General features: G+C 49.7%; 1 protein-coding gene across 1 annotated transcript in view; it reads right to left on the bottom strand.

The window, feature by feature from the left end:
- Nucleotides 1-15,624, bottom strand: part of ENTPD3 (ectonucleoside triphosphate diphosphohydrolase 3) — a 43,365-nt gene extending 27,741 nt beyond the window's left edge. The window contains exons 1-4 of the mRNA XM_055135903.1: nucleotides 15,503-15,624; nucleotides 14,663-14,714; nucleotides 10,438-10,565; nucleotides 322-439 (exon numbers count right to left, since the gene is read on the bottom strand). Of these exons, the coding sequence (XP_054991878.1) occupies nucleotides 322-439; nucleotides 10,438-10,565; nucleotides 14,663-14,702 (286 nt within the window). The 5' untranslated portion in view covers nucleotides 14,703-14,714; nucleotides 15,503-15,624. The remainder of the gene's footprint in view (nucleotides 1-321; nucleotides 440-10,437; nucleotides 10,566-14,662; nucleotides 14,715-15,502) is intronic.
- Nucleotides 15,625-17,560: the final 1,936 nt, after the last annotated feature.

The raw sequence follows: 17,560 nt of genomic DNA, 5'->3' as shown, positions 1-17,560 counted from the left end.
TTAATACGCTCTTACTTTTCTCCCCACCATGGGACCTAGTGTCTTCACCAGCGTCCCTGAAAGTATTGGGGGTAGTAAAAAAAATAAAAGTCTCATACTTCCCCCTCCACATGTTCCAGACCAAGAGAAATGAGGCCTTGAGAAGACAAGTGACCTGGCCAGGGTCACAGCACTGAGGGTTAATAGTGGCACCAGGACAGAACTTCAGAGTCTCCTGAGGCTCAGCCTGGTGTTTGTTGTGAGGACCTTCCCAGGCCTCTCCCATCGGAAGGACTCCCTCTCGTTTCCCTTCAGGCCTCCCGGATGCACTCGGGACCTTACCTTTCACACTACACTTGAAGGTTTCACTGACCACTCCGGTATCATTCTCCTTCTCCGATGGCCACTGGTACACGTAGAAGGTGGTTCTGGAAGACCCAGCATCTAGCACGACTCCAAACTGCATCAGTGAGGAAAGGGAGAGTTAGAAATGGGCTGCCCCTCTGCAGACTCCTTCTCCAGTGGGTCACTGGAAACATCTGTCACTGTCACTGTCACTGTCATCCCGTTGCTCATCGATTTGTTCGAGCGGGCACCAGTAACGTCTCTTGATTGTGAGACTTAATTGTTACTGTTTTTGGCAATATCCGATATGCCACAGGTAGCTTTCCAGGCTCTGCCATGCGGGCGCGATACTCTTGGTAGCTTGCCAGTCTCTCCAAGAGGGGCGGAGGAATCGAACACGGGTCAGCCGTGTGAAAGCACAGCCCTACCGCCGTGCTATCGCTCCAGCCCGGAAACCTCTAATACTCTCAGAAGCTTATTCCTCACCTTGTCACGTTAGGTAGGGCCCGACCCAGAAGGAAAATATCTGTTTTCTCCAAGCCAGCTTTGTCTCATTCAAGGAGCTCTAAAAACTCCCAGGGGCAAGCTGCACCCCAGATCCATTCAGTCAGAATCTTTTATTTATCTTTTAGTCTGGGCCATACCTGGTGGTGCTCAAGGGTTACTCCTAGTGGTGCTCAGGGGCCATATGTAGTGCTGGAGATAGAACCAGAGTCAGCTGTGTGCAAGACAAGCACCTCAGGGGGAGTGGGGGAGGGGTCTCGGGAGGCAATGAGGCACCCACAGTTTTGAAAGGCCCCTGGGTGGTTGCAAGATGCAGCCAAGGTTGGGAATTAGCACATCAGGCGTCCTGTGTGCAAAACCGGTCCCGAGTTGCTCCTCCTCCAGATCTCCAAGGGCTGAGCTGGACAGAGACCACTGAGGTCTCAGAAGGGACACCAGTAGTCACCTGCTGCCTTTTCTTCAAACTTCCAGGCTTGTCTGCCTGGGCAGAAGCAACCGAAAACAACAACAACAACAACAACAACAACAACAACAACAACACAAAACTATCACTGTATTAAGGCTGGAGCAATAGCACAGCGGGTAGGGCGTTTGCCTAGCATGTGGCCGACCCAGGTTCGATTCCCAGCATCCCATGTGGTCCCCTGAGCACTGCCAGGGGTAATTCCTGAGTGCAGTGCCAGGAGTAACCCCTGTGCATCGCTGGGTGTGACCCAAAAAGAAAAAAAAAACAACCTATCACTGTATCACTGTAACCCCGTTGTTCATCGAGTTGCTCGAGTGGGCGCCAGTAACGTCTCCATTTGTCCCTGTTGTATGCTAGTGTAGCCCAGTGGCATCTGCTCGCTCCAGGAACACAAAAAGCCTGAGATTTTAGCAGCCTCTCCTTACTCATCCTTCCCAACGCTACCGCACTGGGGGCTCTTTCAGGGCCAGGGGAATGAGGTCCCATAAAACTGTAAGTAGGAATATCTCCTAGGGAGAGACACAGGCAGCAGAATTCATAATTCAGAAAGGAAAAGTCAAAACACAAATAAACTGGCGACAGGGACAGCAGAGCACATGGACAGCAGCCGTTGCCGGGGCACTGGGCTGTGGCGTGCGGGAGTGGGCCCATCCCTCTAGCTCCCCAGCGAGCATCAGCTGGAGACACTGACCTGCACAGCCCTGGATCAAGCCTGGCCAGGACAGAGCCAGAGTCGCTGCCTCTGAGGAGTGGCATGGACCATGCGGGCATGGTATCTGGGGGTTGTCCAGGGCACAGAAGCCTTTCTTCCTCCCGGGGACCAGCGAGTTAGGGCTGGGGGTCTGCAGGCTCGGGTGGAATCTTGCTTTAAAGGCCCCGTGTAGAACACCCCCCACTGGAGCTCCCCTTAGCCAGCTTGCTTTCAAAAGGGAACCGGAGGCGAGGTGCCCGGGGATCCAGGAAAATCAGAGAAGCAAAATAAAATCACAAGGCAAGGACAAAACCACTAGCCACCAATCAGCTGTGCGAACACCTTGCGGTAACACTGTTGTTTCTAGCTGTCTTCTGTGCTCAGGGCTGCAGATACCCTTCGGTGTTGGGGTACACTCTTTTTTTTTTTCTTTTTAGATCACACCCGGCGATGCACAGGGGTTACTCCTGGCTCTGCACTCAGGAATTACTCCTGGCGGTGCTTGGGGGACCATATGGGATGCTGGGAATCGAACCCAGGTTGACCGCATGCAAGGCAAACACCCTACCTGCTGTGCTATGGCTCCAGCCCCAGGATACACTCTTAAATCAACAGCGTTATGGTTTCCGCTGGATTTTCTAATGACTTTATTTTTCTTAATTCATCATGAACATGTCTCCCTTGCCAGTAAAAAAAATCGAATGATATCACCCATTTCAATCTATTCATCGAGTTTACCATGAAGTGTTTAGCCAATTCCCCAGCTCTGGACACTTGGGAAGTTTTTGACTTTCTACTTTGACGTAACAGCTTCACTTGGAACAGAACCTATTTTCAAATTTTAGATCCGGGTTTGATTCCTCTGCCCCTCTCGGAGAGCCCGGCAAGGTACCGAGAGTATCTCGCCCGCACGGCAGAGCCTGGCAAGCTCCCCGTAGCATATTCAACATGCCAAAAGCAGTAACAAACAAGTCTCACGATGGAGACGTTACTGGTGCCTGCTCAAGCAAATCAATGAGCAACAGAACGACAGTGACAGTGACAGATATTTGTGGGTGGGATGGGAGGGTTGGGCCATACATTACAGTGCTCAGGACTTATTCCTGGCTATACGCTTAGGGATCATTCTTGGCAAGTGTGATCCGTCCCATAGGGCACCACATGGAATGCTAGGGATCAAACCCAGGTCAGCCTTGCGCCAGGCAAGCACCCTTCCCATTGTACTATCGCTCCAGCCCTAAGGACCATCTCTCCTTTTTTTTTTTAACAGCCGCTTCAGTTCCTGGATCACAGCCTCTGCCCCCAAATGAGACAGAACACCCTGTGTACACTGGCATTTGAACCTACACAGCCTCTTGATCTCAGCCCTTCATTCTGATACCCGTGGCACAGGATCCTGGCACGTTACCCACCACGGGGAACAACGGTGGCATTGTTCATGGGCTCCTGTGGGCAGAGGCCCCTGGGAGAGTAAAACGCAGGTTAAAACATAAGGAATCCAGGAACTCCAGAGTCCAGAGCCTCCACATTCTCAGCTGCCGCCTTTCCTCCCTGCGGCTGCTGCCTGCTCACAGCACAGCCTGCCACCCCCCTCCCCCAGCCCTGGCCCCTACAGCCCTTCAGGGCTGCACTGACCAGTGAAAGCAAAGTCACAGACAACAACCGAAGTGCTCCAAAGGGCAGCCACTTTTCTCCAAAGCTTTTTAATTTTTTGTTTGGATTTGGGGGCCACATCCAGTAGTGCTGGGGTGAGCTGCATGCAAGCAAGTGCCTAAAACCCCAGAGAACATCTCTCTGCTCTCAGCTCCCCCCTGCCCCTGCCCCCAGTTTCCTTATTCCAACCTCGCACAAAGGAAGTGTTTTCCCTACGCATGAAGCCCAGCCTGATCCACAGGGCTGGCCCAAGATCAAGAGAGAAGGCAGAAGGTCCCTTCCCGTGACGCCCTCCCGCTGGGGGCCAGTCCTCACCAGGGTGGGTGCCCTTCAGGGTCTTCACTCCAGACCTAGCCATGAGGCACAACACCAGAGCAGCCATCGAGCCACCCCTTTCCATCCTTCATCAGCTTCTGCAGAGGTGGGAATATTGGTCTCAACACGTTTCCAGAGCTCACGTGTCTAATCACCGAAACTCGAGGTGGTTTCTCGGAGGGCACGGCCATTCGGGTCAGGCAGGAGGGCCACACTTGGATGAGAAGCAACAAGTGCTCTGTGGAACTTGGAGTGAGAAAGCATATGGCTTGGATGTGGCGCAGAGACACGGGTAAAGCCAAGGAGTCATCAGTGGGTTAACCCAAGGAGTCAGTCTCCTGTGTGAACCCTGAGTTTCAAAACTCAAGAACGATGCAGGTTTCTAGCAAAACCAGAGGGAAAGGCCATAAAGCCGGTTTTCTTAGACTTCCTTCTTGTTGTAATCACCATCATTATTATAATAACAGCAGTGATAAATATCAGAGGGCGCATAATATGCCAGGCACTGCACGAATGCCTTCGTCTCTCTCTCTCTCTCTCTCTCTCTCTCTCTCTCTCTCTCTCTCTCTCTCTCTCTCTCTCTCTCTCTCTCTCCATCTGACAGAGAAACTGAGGTTCACAGAAGTAAGAACTTTTTAGGTTCACAGACTTGGGGTGAAGCCAAAGTCTAATTTAGTGGTCCTAAACTGGGACCAGAAATCCCCCCTCTTTATACCCTAGATCTTTATACCCTAGAATATTCCAAGGGGCCACAGGTGAAAATTGCATAAACATGGGGCTATGGCACGAGAGGGGGGTATAGGAAGGAAATAAGGTTCAAAGAAGGTCACATTCTGATAAAAGTTAAGAAACACTGACTCTCAAACCTGAACTCAGAACCCCGAGGAAACCGCGTCTAGTGGGACGCTGGTTACTAGTAAGATGTTACCAGGTAGAGTGGCACCCTTGGCTAGTGCTGACCACAAGTGTGGTGACCTGGTGTGCTGATCTGGCTGGAGAGGAGGTGGATCAAGGTGTGGTGGATCAGGGCTTTGGGGGAGGGCGAGACCAATGATCCCAGTGTGGGCTCTAGGTAGTGGAGACCCTCAACCAGGACCTGAAGGAAACGTTTCAAGACCTCATCCATCACTTGTGCTCTGGAAAGTAACGGCCAAGTATGGGTGTGTGACCCAATGTGGAGAACCGATGAGTCCCACAAGATCACCCACTGGAGAAAAGCAGAATTCCTGAAACACTGAGCCCATAGGCCCCCGAACACAGGCCTCTCTTTCACAGCGACACGCTGTGGCTACAGGAAGCAAAGGCAATAGACTACAGAGAGCCCGGACCAAGAACCTTTCTGGACAACTGTGGGGGTGAGGAGGGCAAGAAGACACAGTGAGTCCTCTCAGGAGCACTAAATGGGGGACCTGGGAGAGAGCCCAAAGGCCTGAAGCACAGACTTTGCATGCAGGAGACCTGGGTTCCATTCCTGACACAGCAGGGACCCTAGAGCGCCAGGGGGAGCAACCCCTGAGCGGAGTCAAGAAGTAGCCTCTGAACACTGCCAGGTGCTGCCAAAAAAATATTAAAGAAAAAAGAAAAAAGGACTTAATGGTAGTCAAGCAGGTGGGGGCCTGTGTGGGAAAATAAAGATGAGGTCACTGTGTTTCACTGTGCTTATTCTCGAAGCTGGTGGAGCAAGTCAGACCAGCGGCAATGAGAGAAGGGGCTCGGGGGGCCTTTTGGACTCTTGACTAAAGTCTGAATAGTGTTGCTCTGAAAACACCAGCAGGTCATGTTCACTGGACGGGCCCCCAACCCTCGGCAGCCCCTCTCACCCATTAGCACACACTGCAAAACAAGAGCCAAGCTCTCAGACGCCCATCATTTCTCGCATCTCACACCCCCACCACTCAGCGGCCTAAGCATTCTGACAAGTATCTCAGCATGATGTCCCCACATCCTGCCCCTGCCCTCCCTGTGACTAGAGCAAGACACCAGAGCGAGGAAAACCCTCTTCTTTACTCATCGGTGGAGGGTGTTTTTTTTCTGGTACTTCTAAACCTTGCTGAGAGCCTAGCAAGCCCCCTCCCCACCCCCCAAAGGGACCTGCTAGATTTCTGTTCTGAATCGGTCACTGCTCACATTCCCTGAGCTTACCACGATTGTGCCCAGTTCCTCATTTCCCTCTACCCTGCCTCGCTCCCCTCCAAGCTCACACTGGATTTGAAATACCAGTATTGGTGTCCCCTCCCCGGAGGAGCAGGCTCTGCACTACCGTTAGACGTCGGTTGTGTAAACACAGCTCAGTAGAACAGTGAGGCGGTGGTGCTCCCGGCGCCTCCTGGCACAGGCCAGGTCTGCGCTGAGTTCTGTCCCAGCTTGCAGAGATCGGCAGCAGGATGGAGCCCCAGGCGCCCACAGAAGTGGCCTTGCTGGGTAACAGGCCCCTTCCCTGGCCATCTTCCCTCAGGTCTCACTTCCCCGGTCCCTCCTCCTACTCCCAACGGTCAACAGCTGATGACTTTGTACCTCCGCTTTTGACCAGACGAACTCCCACTGGGCTAGGAGCCTTAAGGACTGCTCCTTCCTTCAAACCCCACCCACGTCCTCCATGGAGGCCCAGAATCTCCTTTCCTCCACTCGACATCTGTCTCTACTCATCTGTGTCCTGTATGGATGCAGGACTCGGCTCTGACCTCCCCGCAAATAAGCAGAAACCAGGCAGAGGCTTCCCTGAGCAGTTTCCTGAGCAGTTCCCAATGTTGTGAAAGTTGAGGGACATTTGCATCATCAGAGATACTTGCTCAGCTCCCCTGCCTCTCCTTCCGCTTCCCCTCTCTCCCCGCCCCTGTCTGCTGCAGCCTGTTCTCTCCCCCATTTACCACTATCCCCAGCCCCCCGCCCCTACTACTCCTGGCAAAGACACAAAATAAAGAGCCGTGTGCAACTGTGTTGACTGTAGCATGTGGGATAGTTTTTTTTTTTTTTTTTCAAATGGTGTATGTTATGGGGCAGCTCAGATCCCACTTTTCTGCTGCTTGCCAGCAGCTGCCTTCAGGCCAGTGATGGGGTCTACCGTTCAGGAAGAGGTACACACAGACCCCGGATTCTGGGTCCCATGCAGCACAGCATGTTCTCGAAGAGGAAGCATGGCTCTGAATGGGTCACATGCCTGTGCTCCAGAAGGGGAAAGAGACACAATGTCGTTCGAGCTGGCCCTTCGGACCTCCGGGGGGGTGGGGGGGAGCGGGGAGGAGTCCCAAGTTGCTAGGATCTAAGGGTGACATTAGCCTTGCGTTGAGCTGGGAGGTGCTTCCCTCCCCCGAGTTGGCGAATCTTCCTGCATCTAGTCAGCCACACTCTCCACCTTCTCTCCCGCACAAAGGAGGCCACACTCTCCTACCAGACGCCAGCCCTTGTGTTCTCCAGATGCAAGTCAGGGTGAGGGGGGGTGTGGGAGGCAAGTTCAGAGAACGGGGTGGGAGGGGGCTGCATTTCACTCGATGTCCTGACAGCCTCTGGCCAAGCCTATACCTCCTCACTTGCAAAGTGCTCACAGAGCTTGCTTTGCCCACCTGCTATCGCTGGCACAGGATTAACTAAAATGACATGAGGGAGAAGCTCATTAAACTGAACCACAGCATACAACATGTGAGGAGATGATAGTGTTCCTGGTTGTGATCCCGACTTTATAATTTAGAGAAGAAGGCAATGCTGGAGCTTGGGGAAACCACTTATCTAAACCTTGGCCAACGTTGTTTTTTTTTTCGTTTTTGGTCACACCCGGCACTGCACAGGGGTTACTACTGGCTCATGCACTCAGGAATTACTCCTGGCAGTGCTCGAGGGACCATATAGGATGCTGGGAATCGAACCTGGGTTGGCCGCGTGCAAGGCAAACACCCTACCGAGCTATCGCTCCAGCTCGGCCACTGTTTTTGGACAACCAGATATATTTGGTTTCTTTTCACCATCTGAGAGCTGCATAAGGGTTAGGTATTTATCTGTGGTCTTGAACCCAGGGTTCAAATGAGAGGTATGTTGCTCTGCTCTACTGTGGGGCTGAGATTCATATTTTTCACACAAAGTTCATTGATTTTTAATATATATCACTTAGTCCAATATGTCCAAAGTATTGTCTTTTTCACAGGGAATCCATACCAAAATGTATTATAGTTTTTATACCAGTCTTCAAGTCCCTGGGTATTTTCCAAGGTCATAGCTCAAGGGCTCCATAGTTCTAGGAATATGGGGATCAGGGTGGGGGCAGTGGCTACCATACTGGCCATCATGGCTCTGTGCAGTGTCAAGGCTGGGGACAACCTCATCGGCTTGATGCATTTCTCTCCCATGTAGTTAAGCCCAGGGGAACGAATCACAAGCACTCCCCCAGGGAGTCAGAGGGCCTGAGGTTCTTAAATACTATCTACAAAGGAAGCAGATGCCATAATCCTTTGAATCCTTTGACTCCTTTCGAAAAGTGGCCTCAGAATGACAGAACAAACTTACCCACAGAGCAAAGCAATATTAGTTGATGTCTTATGTTTTTAAAACCCTCTATTTCAGAGACAAGGGATGTAGTTCATGGTAGAACACTAAATCTGTATGTGTGAGGCCCTGAGTTTGATCCCTGGTCCCATATAAAACAACAGCAATAAAACAAAACAAAAACCAACTACAGAACCCTCTATTTCAGGCAGAGACATTGAAGAATTACTCATAGCAGGAAGATGAAGAAAGGACCCTGAAGGTCAAAAGAAAATACTATGTAGATTCAGAGAACCAGACTGAATTACTTGGCCCCCATGGTCCTCCAGCTAAGCACTGTTTTTATATTTGTTAGTTTGTTTTTAAGTCTTAAGACATGGGGCTGAAGAGATGGTACAGAGGGTAGGGCACCTGCCTTGCATGCCATGCTGCTGTCCCAGGTTTGATTCCCAGCACTGTGGTCCCCTGAGCCCCACCAGGAGTGATCCCCGAGTATAGAACCAGGAGTAACCCCAAAGACCTGATGAATGTGGCAAAAGGGAAAAAAAACAAGAAAAAGAAAAAAAAAACAAAAAGAAAACACACATTGCAGAGATTCTGAGGCATTCAAAGTCTGGCATAATCTCTCTCTGGCCCTGTAAAGAAAAAGTTTGCAGACCTCCACCACGTGTGGTTTGCAGATCAATAATTCACTGACATTCTCAACATTTCATTTGATGGTTCCTCTTAAAATCACCTGCCATCGCCATGGACATCTTTAGATGGTGTCAAGGGTGGTGCGATACAGATGAGTCTCAGATGAGGTCATCCAAGAGGCCGTTTGGGGATGGACTCACCAAGAACTGAGTGAGGCATCTGAACAAGTCCTAAGTACATTTTTGGGGGTGGGGCCACACTCAGCAATGCTCAAGGCTTACTCCTAACTCTGCACTCAGGAATTACTCCTGTAGTACTCAGGGGAACATATGCGATGCTCAGTATCAAACCCAGGTCGGCAAGGCGACTGCCCTACTTGCTGGACTATCACTCTGGCCCCATAGTTCTAAGTACTTCTTAAGGTGGAAGAGTTAAAGTAATTGCATGGCGCCCTTCCAAACCAAAGAGAGCTCAGGGAGACTTTGAAACGCTTGATTTTCCCAAGCAAGGCCAGAGAGCCTGGGTCTCCACTCACGATTGGGATCATGTTGTCTGGGGGAGAGATTAAATCACAAAACAGATGTACAGGACCTGGTAAGTTTTGGATAGTTAGTTGTGATTCTTTTTTCTTTTTCTTTCTTTCTTTCTTTTTTTTTTTTTTGCTTTTTGGGTCACACCCAGCGATGCTCAGGGGTTATTCCTGGATTTGCACTCAGGAATTACTCCCGGCGGTGCTTGGGGGACCATATGGGTTGCCGGGGATCGAACCTGGGTCAGCCGCGTGCAAGGCAAACGCCCTACCCTCTGTGCTATCGCTCCAGCCCTCTCTTTTTTTCTTTTTTTTTTTAATTGAATCACCGCAAGCTACAGTTACAAAACTTTCATGTTTGAGTTTCAGTCATACAATGATCAAACACCCATCCCTCCACCAGTGCACATTCTCCACCACCAGTGTCCCCAGTATCATTCCCCCCCACAACCCGTCTCACCCCTCCCCCTGCCTCTAGGGCAGACAATTTCCCTCTTACTCTCTCTTTATGTATGGGCATTATGGTTTGCAATGCAGATAATGAGAAGCTATCATGTTTGGTCCCTTATCTACTTTCTAGCTGTGGTTCTTGGCCACCAATTGTAGCCGTGCTACCAACAGTGAGGAGTCAGATTAGGACCACCCTGTCCTTGAAGAAGAGGGTCCCTATTACTAAGCTACAGCCTTAGACAACAGGGCTCTCTAGGCTTTTGCCCTTGGGTCTTATACTGCCTTCTCCTGCTGCAGGCAGGGAGACTGGACTTAATTCTTTCCTGACTCAGAACTTTGGAATGATTAATGGCATGGTCCCTTTCTTCCCTCTGGGGCCCATCTTTTCACGCTTACCTTCAACCCTGGAAGGAGAACTTCTCTGTGGTGCATCTGGATGATCGTGATTGTCACCAGCACTACAACACTCACCAGCAAGACCACCAGGGTGATGATGGCTGGGGCTCGGGAGAAGGTCTTGAGGCCTAAAATGGGAAACCCCACAAGAGACATGTTGGGAAAGAAGAAGTTGGGGACTGGCCTTCTCTGCAGAACCTGTGGACTGGCCTGATTACCATGCATATGTTACTGCCGGGGTGAGAACTATACTTTCAGGGCAAAGCAGCCATTCGGTTCACTGGGTTCCCAACATCCTTTTACTCACCCCCAACCCCACCAAAAGACTGGGACAGCATTTGCAGAGAACGTAGGCTTAGTTTAGTTTTCCGATATTTTCAAAGTGTGTTAGGTGTGTTATTGGTCATCTCTGAGATGATTTACAGGAACATTTGTTTCTATGTGGATTTTAAAAAGACGAGTTTTCTACTAAGGCAGGTGATGTGTTCGATTAACAAATAATCTCAGGGCCAGGTGGGGTGTGGGGGGGACAGCTGGGAGGCTCTGAGCTCTCTCCGGCTTCACGCACCACCTCCATCCCGGAGCACTGCTGGGTGCAGCTCAGGTGACCCCCTGCACCACCATATCTGAGCATTTGAGGCCAGACTGGAGAGTGGCAGGAAGTGTCCACAGCGCTCAGGCCCTCTTCAGCAGCGCTGGGTGTGGTTTCTGTAAAAATGAAAGTCGTCCCGGAAACTGTCCTTCAGACAAAATGAATCCTCTGAAGTTCAGTTCACACTGAACTTGAGCAAATGCAAAACTGTTGAATGTTTAAAACATTTTGGTTCTGAGTAAGAACACAACTTCAATCCTTTTCCCTCTGTGTAGGGTAAGGCCCAGGGTCTCGCCTCCATCTAAATTCAAGTAGAGAAACTGGCCTTCAATCCACAGGTTCCCTTACAAAGGAGCACATAAAATGCTCCTTTGTTACATAACATATAGATCCACTTAAAGGCAAGGAAAAGGCAAGTATAAGAATAATCTTCAATTAAATAAATAGTCTCTGACTAAAGGTAATTAAGTAATTATATGTCTGTTGCATAACAATATAAAGTCAAAAGTATCATATTCGGTTGCTAAATTCAACTAATATTTCCTAGCTCGCTAAAGGGAAAATAGGAGCTTAATAAACCATGGTGAGTTAATAAAAAATAATTTTTTTAGAGGGGGCCACACCCAGTGATGCTCAAGACTTACTCCTGGTTCTGTGTTCAGGGATCACTCTTGGTGGGCTTTGAAGGATCGAACCCAGGTCAGTCACTGCAATGGGTAGCACTATCTTCTCTAGCCCCCATTAAAGAAAATTTTGTAAATAGATTTTTTTTTAAATAAGGAGGACTGGAGAAATAGAACAGAAGCTAAGATACCAACTTAATGCCCGCCCCCCACACCATCTCCCCCAAATGGTAAAGAAACTATCATGCTTTGCATATGGCTTGGGTTTGATCCTTGCCACTGCATGGTTCCTCCAGTACCAACAGGACCAACCACCAAGAACAATGCACAAGGAGTAGCCCAAGGACCACCAGATTCAGGCATTTAAATAAACACACACACACACACACGCGCGCGCACAAACAAACAAACAAAAGAAAAATAAATCATACTGAACTATATGCTGAAATAACTCCATTATGTGAAGTCTTAAAAGAAGGAAATTCCAGAAATCAGAATAGCGCCATCTCCTGGAATTTTGGGAGGATTCACTTGGGAAGGAACATGTGCATGTTTTCAGAGCTAATGGAAGTATTCTATACCTTGTAGGATTGTGGGGTACATGAATGTGTCAGAATGGCTGAAGCATTTCAGAATCATTTGGAGGCAAGTTGGAAATCAAAGCAAACCAACTTCTCAGGTAAAGTTTCTATTTAAAAATTCTTGGAGCTGGAGAGATGGTACAATGGATAAGACACTTTCCTTGTATGCGCCCCCACACAATCCCCAGCATCCTATATATTCCACTGAGCACTGCCACGAGTAATTCCTGAGTGCAGAGCCAAGAATGATCCCTGAGAATCACCAGTGTGACTCCAAAACTGAAATAAATAAGTAACTAAAACCTTGTAAATGGCCTCTATCTTAAAAACATAGACGAGAACTCTATCAATTTAGAGACCAAACTTAAAACTTAACCAGCTGCCCATCTGCAAATAATATCTAAAGTTTTAAATTCAAAGGACATTTAATTAAAGCATTGACTAATATGCTTGGCAGCTCTATTGTGAAATAAATATAAATGATGACACCCAAGTGGCAGAAATATGATAAATCTTGGCAGAACAGAAAAGTTGCTGGATTTAGGGAATCCCATTATGTCTCTCACCAATTGGCTACTGACGTGTAAACTAATTAAAATTGAAGAAAAACTCCCTTGGTTCCACAGTCTCATTCGACATGTTTCAAGTGTCCAATCACCACGTGTGGCTAGTCACTACAGGGTGGGGCAGTACGGCTATCAAACGTTTCCACCGTTGCAGAATGCTCTACCAAACAACAATAGGCAACAGAATAGTGTTCTGTTCCAGAACACTTAGTCTTAGTTCACCTTAAGCTATGTCCTATCCCTTCATTAATTCCAGGACACATTTTCTGAAACAAGAAAAGGGTGTGTGGGGATGAGACACAAGCTCCCGTAGCCAGCCACGTCATGATTGCTCTAAAGTACAGGTGCTGCCATAGACCCTTCCCGATGTCAAAAGTGCTCTGGTCACCCCTTACTTCTACCTTGTTCCTAGGAAGGCCAACATGTACAGCCTCAATGGGAGGCAATTTGTCAATATTTATCAAACCTGCAATTATGTATTTGCCCTCAATATGTATTTGCCCGCAACTGGCAGCCCCAGCTCTAAGTGCCATGAAGTTATTCCAGAGAACTAGCCCTGTGTGTGTTTGAAGGGTCATTCACAGGGAGTTACACATTACATAATCATTTGTGATGGCAGCTGGACGGAGGGTACTTGGGAAGCCCATGGACCAGATTTAGCCAGGCAAGTGTAAAAGTCGTAACTTTCAGAGAAGTCGGGAGATCTCTGTCAGTTTAAGTGCTTTCTTCTTCCCAGACAAGACATGGTAAAGATTTAATCTGCCACGTTCAAATTGTTCTTTGGAAGGAACATAACAAGTTCATCAGTGTGTGTGATATTACAGGACATATGTTGGGGTTTTATTGTTTTTCTTTTTGGTTTTTTAAACAGCTGGAAGCCACAGTAAAACAAACTCGTTAGGTACAATTTTCCCTTTACATCCCCTCAGCGACCCCCTCTCCCCCCCAAAAAAAAAATTGGTGAAGTTGTCCTGCAAAAGAACACCCAGTTTTGAGACATGACTAAGGAACATCTGTGGACAGGGCAGAGGAGGGGATGAGCTGTAAGCAATTTCCTGACCACAGCCACATGGCTGGCCTCTCACGCCCGCTGTGCTTCAGCAATTTTCAGGTAAAAAGCTATGATTACCTTCAGCAAACCCTAGCCCAGCAGAAAAGCCCATTACAAAGCCAGTGCTCTGGGCCACGTCTCATTCATTTCAGGAACAGCGCCTGGAGCGGTGCTATCATTAGTGCTGGACAAACTGTGATTACACAGTGCCTACCTGGGAGCAAAGAGGCTTCCACATGAGCAGCTACAGAAAAAGAAGAAGAAGAAAAAAAAAACCCGTCTCCAGCAGCAGGCAGGCAGGCTGGCAGGCAGGGCACGTTTGTTAGGGTGCATGCATGAGTGTGTGGGCGCCTGGGTGAATGGGAATGCCGCCCAGGAACCCCCCAATCTGCAAAGGCAACCTCGACACCCAAAGACAGGAGGGGGACGCTGTGGGGGGCACAGTGCCAGCAACCCTAGGAAGGAAACAGGGACGATCCCGGAGCCCTTTACCCTTCACCCCCAAATCAACAAAATTCTGGAGCAAACCTTACACATGGCTGGGTAAGGGAAACCAGAAGGGCCAAATTAATGGATTATGCAAACCGGAAAAACCATTCACGCGAAACATGCATGTTAGTCCTTGTTTTGCGTAGCCGTGATGAGAAGCATGACGTTTAGCGGAGGAATCCCGGTGGCGAAAGCTCGGTGAGTAAGTAACTGAGTCTCAAACCAAAGAGCACCCTCCCCCCATTACAAGCCTCTCTTAAGGGTGGAGGTTCGGGGCTGGGGGGCTGCAAAATCGCCCCTGCTGCCTGCTAAGAGCTACTCACCTCCTTGCCCACAGGGCTGGCGGGTCAGCACGGTGAACATCTTCCCTTCCGGCTGCAGCGGAGAGAAGACACGTGTGTCCAGGGAACCCTGACTTCGAAGTTGGACAAACTCACACCGTGTTAAAACACCCCCTCCACCCTCCCGCCCACCCACACAAACATTTCCTCTACATTCAAATCTGGGGACACAAACCAGAATTTAGGAGACAGACCCAACCGCTGGGCTTCTATTCCGGTGTCACTTGTTCAGATGCAAGGAAAGAAGTGAAGGATTAAAAAAAAAAAAAAAAAAAGGTGGGGAAAAAAAAATCTATCTTCTCCAGCAGGTTTTCCCACCTGTACACACTATGTCAAAGAGACCCGATCTTGCTCCTCTTTAGGATATATTCCTGGGATGGTTCTTGAGCGCCCCTCTGCAAGGAAGTCTACCCCCCACCCCACCCTCCGCACCTCCCTGCAAAGCTACGGTGACCCTTTCGTGACCCAGGAGGGGCTGGGTTTTGCTACAGGCTGGAAACAATCGCTCCTAGCCCCGACTGCCTGCCTCCCCCCCTGCCCCGGGGATCCCGCACCCCGCCACCTGCGCGGCCAGCTGGAGGCGTCGCGCCCAGAGCACGGCTGCAAACACCGAAGCGCCGCTCGCATCGCCCGAGCTGGGCTGGGCAGAGGAGTCGTGCCCACCTCCCCGTGGCCGGGCACCGCCGGGGACCGACCCCCCTCCCCGCCCCGCCAGCTATCGGGACTCGCGCGGCGCAGTGGGTGCCGCCCTCCTCTGGCGCTCTAATTCCGTCTCCTGGCCGCGGCGAAGCTGGTCCTTACCTGCCCCCGTCCGCAGCTCACCTGTGCGCGGCGGATCCGAGGAGGGTTCCCCGCGCTGGCTGCAGCAGTGGCAGCTGGCGGCTCCCGGGTGCAGGAGGCCGCCTGGCAGGCGAGGGGCGTGGCGGGGCGGGGCGCCAGGCTGGAGCCCCGCCCCCAGGCCTGGCCTCTTCACCTTCCTAGTTGCAGTTCCTCCCACCTCCGAGCCCCAGATCCTGAGCGAGGAGAAGAGGGGGTACGCGCCTCCCGCGCGGCGGACCGCGCCTGCTTTGCCCGGGTTCCGCGCTGCGTCCCGGTCAAGCAGCCCTCCTCCGGCCCTAGGGGGTTCCTTCTACTTTGCTTGAAGAAGGAGAAGATGGGATAGGGTCTCCGTATGACGCGCAGGGAGTCAGTTTGGTGTCCACGTCTGTCTGTGATGCCTCTTCTAGTCTCCTGCACCGACACCCCAAACCTAAGTAGAGTAAAAGCGGCCCAGGCAGAGACTGGGCTCTGCATGGGCTTGCGTAAGTAAACCCTGCGCTCATCTTTTCTAGGGGGTGCATTCACTCAACGCCTGTAATTTGGCGGGGGGGGGGGGAGCGAGGAAGGCAGGCAGACGGTTCCTGCGCACATCTGGGACAGGAGTGCCAAGTCACGCAGGAACATTCGCTTATGTATTTGAACCGAACCGACCTGACCATTCCCAGGCCCGGTTATCTCTCTGATTACTGGTGACTCTCCCATAGTATCGCCTTCCCCGCCGTATTGTATGTGACTATCGCTGGGCCAAAATTCTGGACAAGCACTGTCTAGAAGAAGCGAAACAGAAAAAAATGTCACACGGACACAAAACAGTCTAGGGAATGGGTCAAAGCCAACGTCCATGCCGCTGCTTCCCTTGGCAGGAAATCCCTAGTGTACCCTCTCGATGCTTGTGTATCCCCGACACAATCCCAGTGACAGAACAGTCTGCTTCGGGCACAGGAATAGACCCAAAGATCTATAAAACAAAAGAGATTGTCCAATATCAGACTAATGGATATGGGATTTAATACAACATTTTAGGAGGTTGAAAGAACACTTTATTCAATAACGTGTTGAAACCACTGGCTCACCACCATTTGGAAAAAATCCCATCATACATCAAGTACAAGAATTGGGTTTTAGATAGATTAAGGGTTTAAGTATAAAAAATAACTTAATATCCTAAAAATATATAGAGAACATTTTATGACCCTTGGGAAAGAACAGTCTCTTCTAGCCTGAGATTGAAGCAGGAGATAATGTCAACATGTCTGTATCCCTGCATTAAAAAAAGACATTTAAAAAGGCTATATTGCACTGGTGGTAGGATTGGTGTTGAAATATGCCTAAACCTCAACTATTAATAACTTTGTAAATCACAGTTCTTTTATTAAAAAATAAAATGAATGCTATATTGTAGGAAAATAGGAAGATATCATAATGTAATATTAGAATTTATACCCCAAACTTGAAAGCAGTGTAAAATCATCATAGTGAAGGGGTCATACAAATTTGTAGAAGCAGAGGAATATCGAAATTTTGTGGGGGAATACACCCAGCAGTGCTCAGGAGCTACTCCTGGCTCTGTACAAGGCAAGACCTTAACCCCTATACTATCTCTCCAGGAATGTAAATCTCTCTCTCTCTCTCTCTCTCTCTCTCTCTCTCTCTCTCTCTCTCTCTCTCTCTCTCTCTTAGTTCCCTCTATTTTGCTTGAACAAGGAGAGATGGGATAGGGTCTCTCTCCATTTTGGAAGCCATGCTTCAATTGTCTCTCACTGTGCTCTTTCTCTATTTCAGACCCATTTTCTCTGCTGCTACCAGCCTCATGTCCCAAAACACATACCTTCCAACATCAACGTCTTCTGTTAAACGCTTTCATGCTGCCAAGTTTTTAACAGGCACACACTCCCCTTCTCCCCTGCCCTACAATCCTGCCCTGGCTGCTCCCTACCTCCCCTTCTCCTCCCACCCCACCTCATCCTTCTCAGTGTATGCTCTACAGGAACACCAGTCTTCTTTTTTTTTAAAAAAAAATACTAAATTTTATTTAATTATCTGTTGTGGTGGTTGTTGTGT

The sequence above is a fragment of the Sorex araneus genome, chromosome 4 (assembly GCF_027595985.1).
Source record: "Sorex araneus isolate mSorAra2 chromosome 4, mSorAra2.pri, whole genome shotgun sequence".
Classification (NCBI taxonomy): domain Eukaryota; kingdom Metazoa; phylum Chordata; class Mammalia; order Eulipotyphla; family Soricidae; genus Sorex; species Sorex araneus.
Note: the sequence above shows the minus strand (reverse complement) of the source record. Positions and strands in the feature narration are given on the sequence as shown.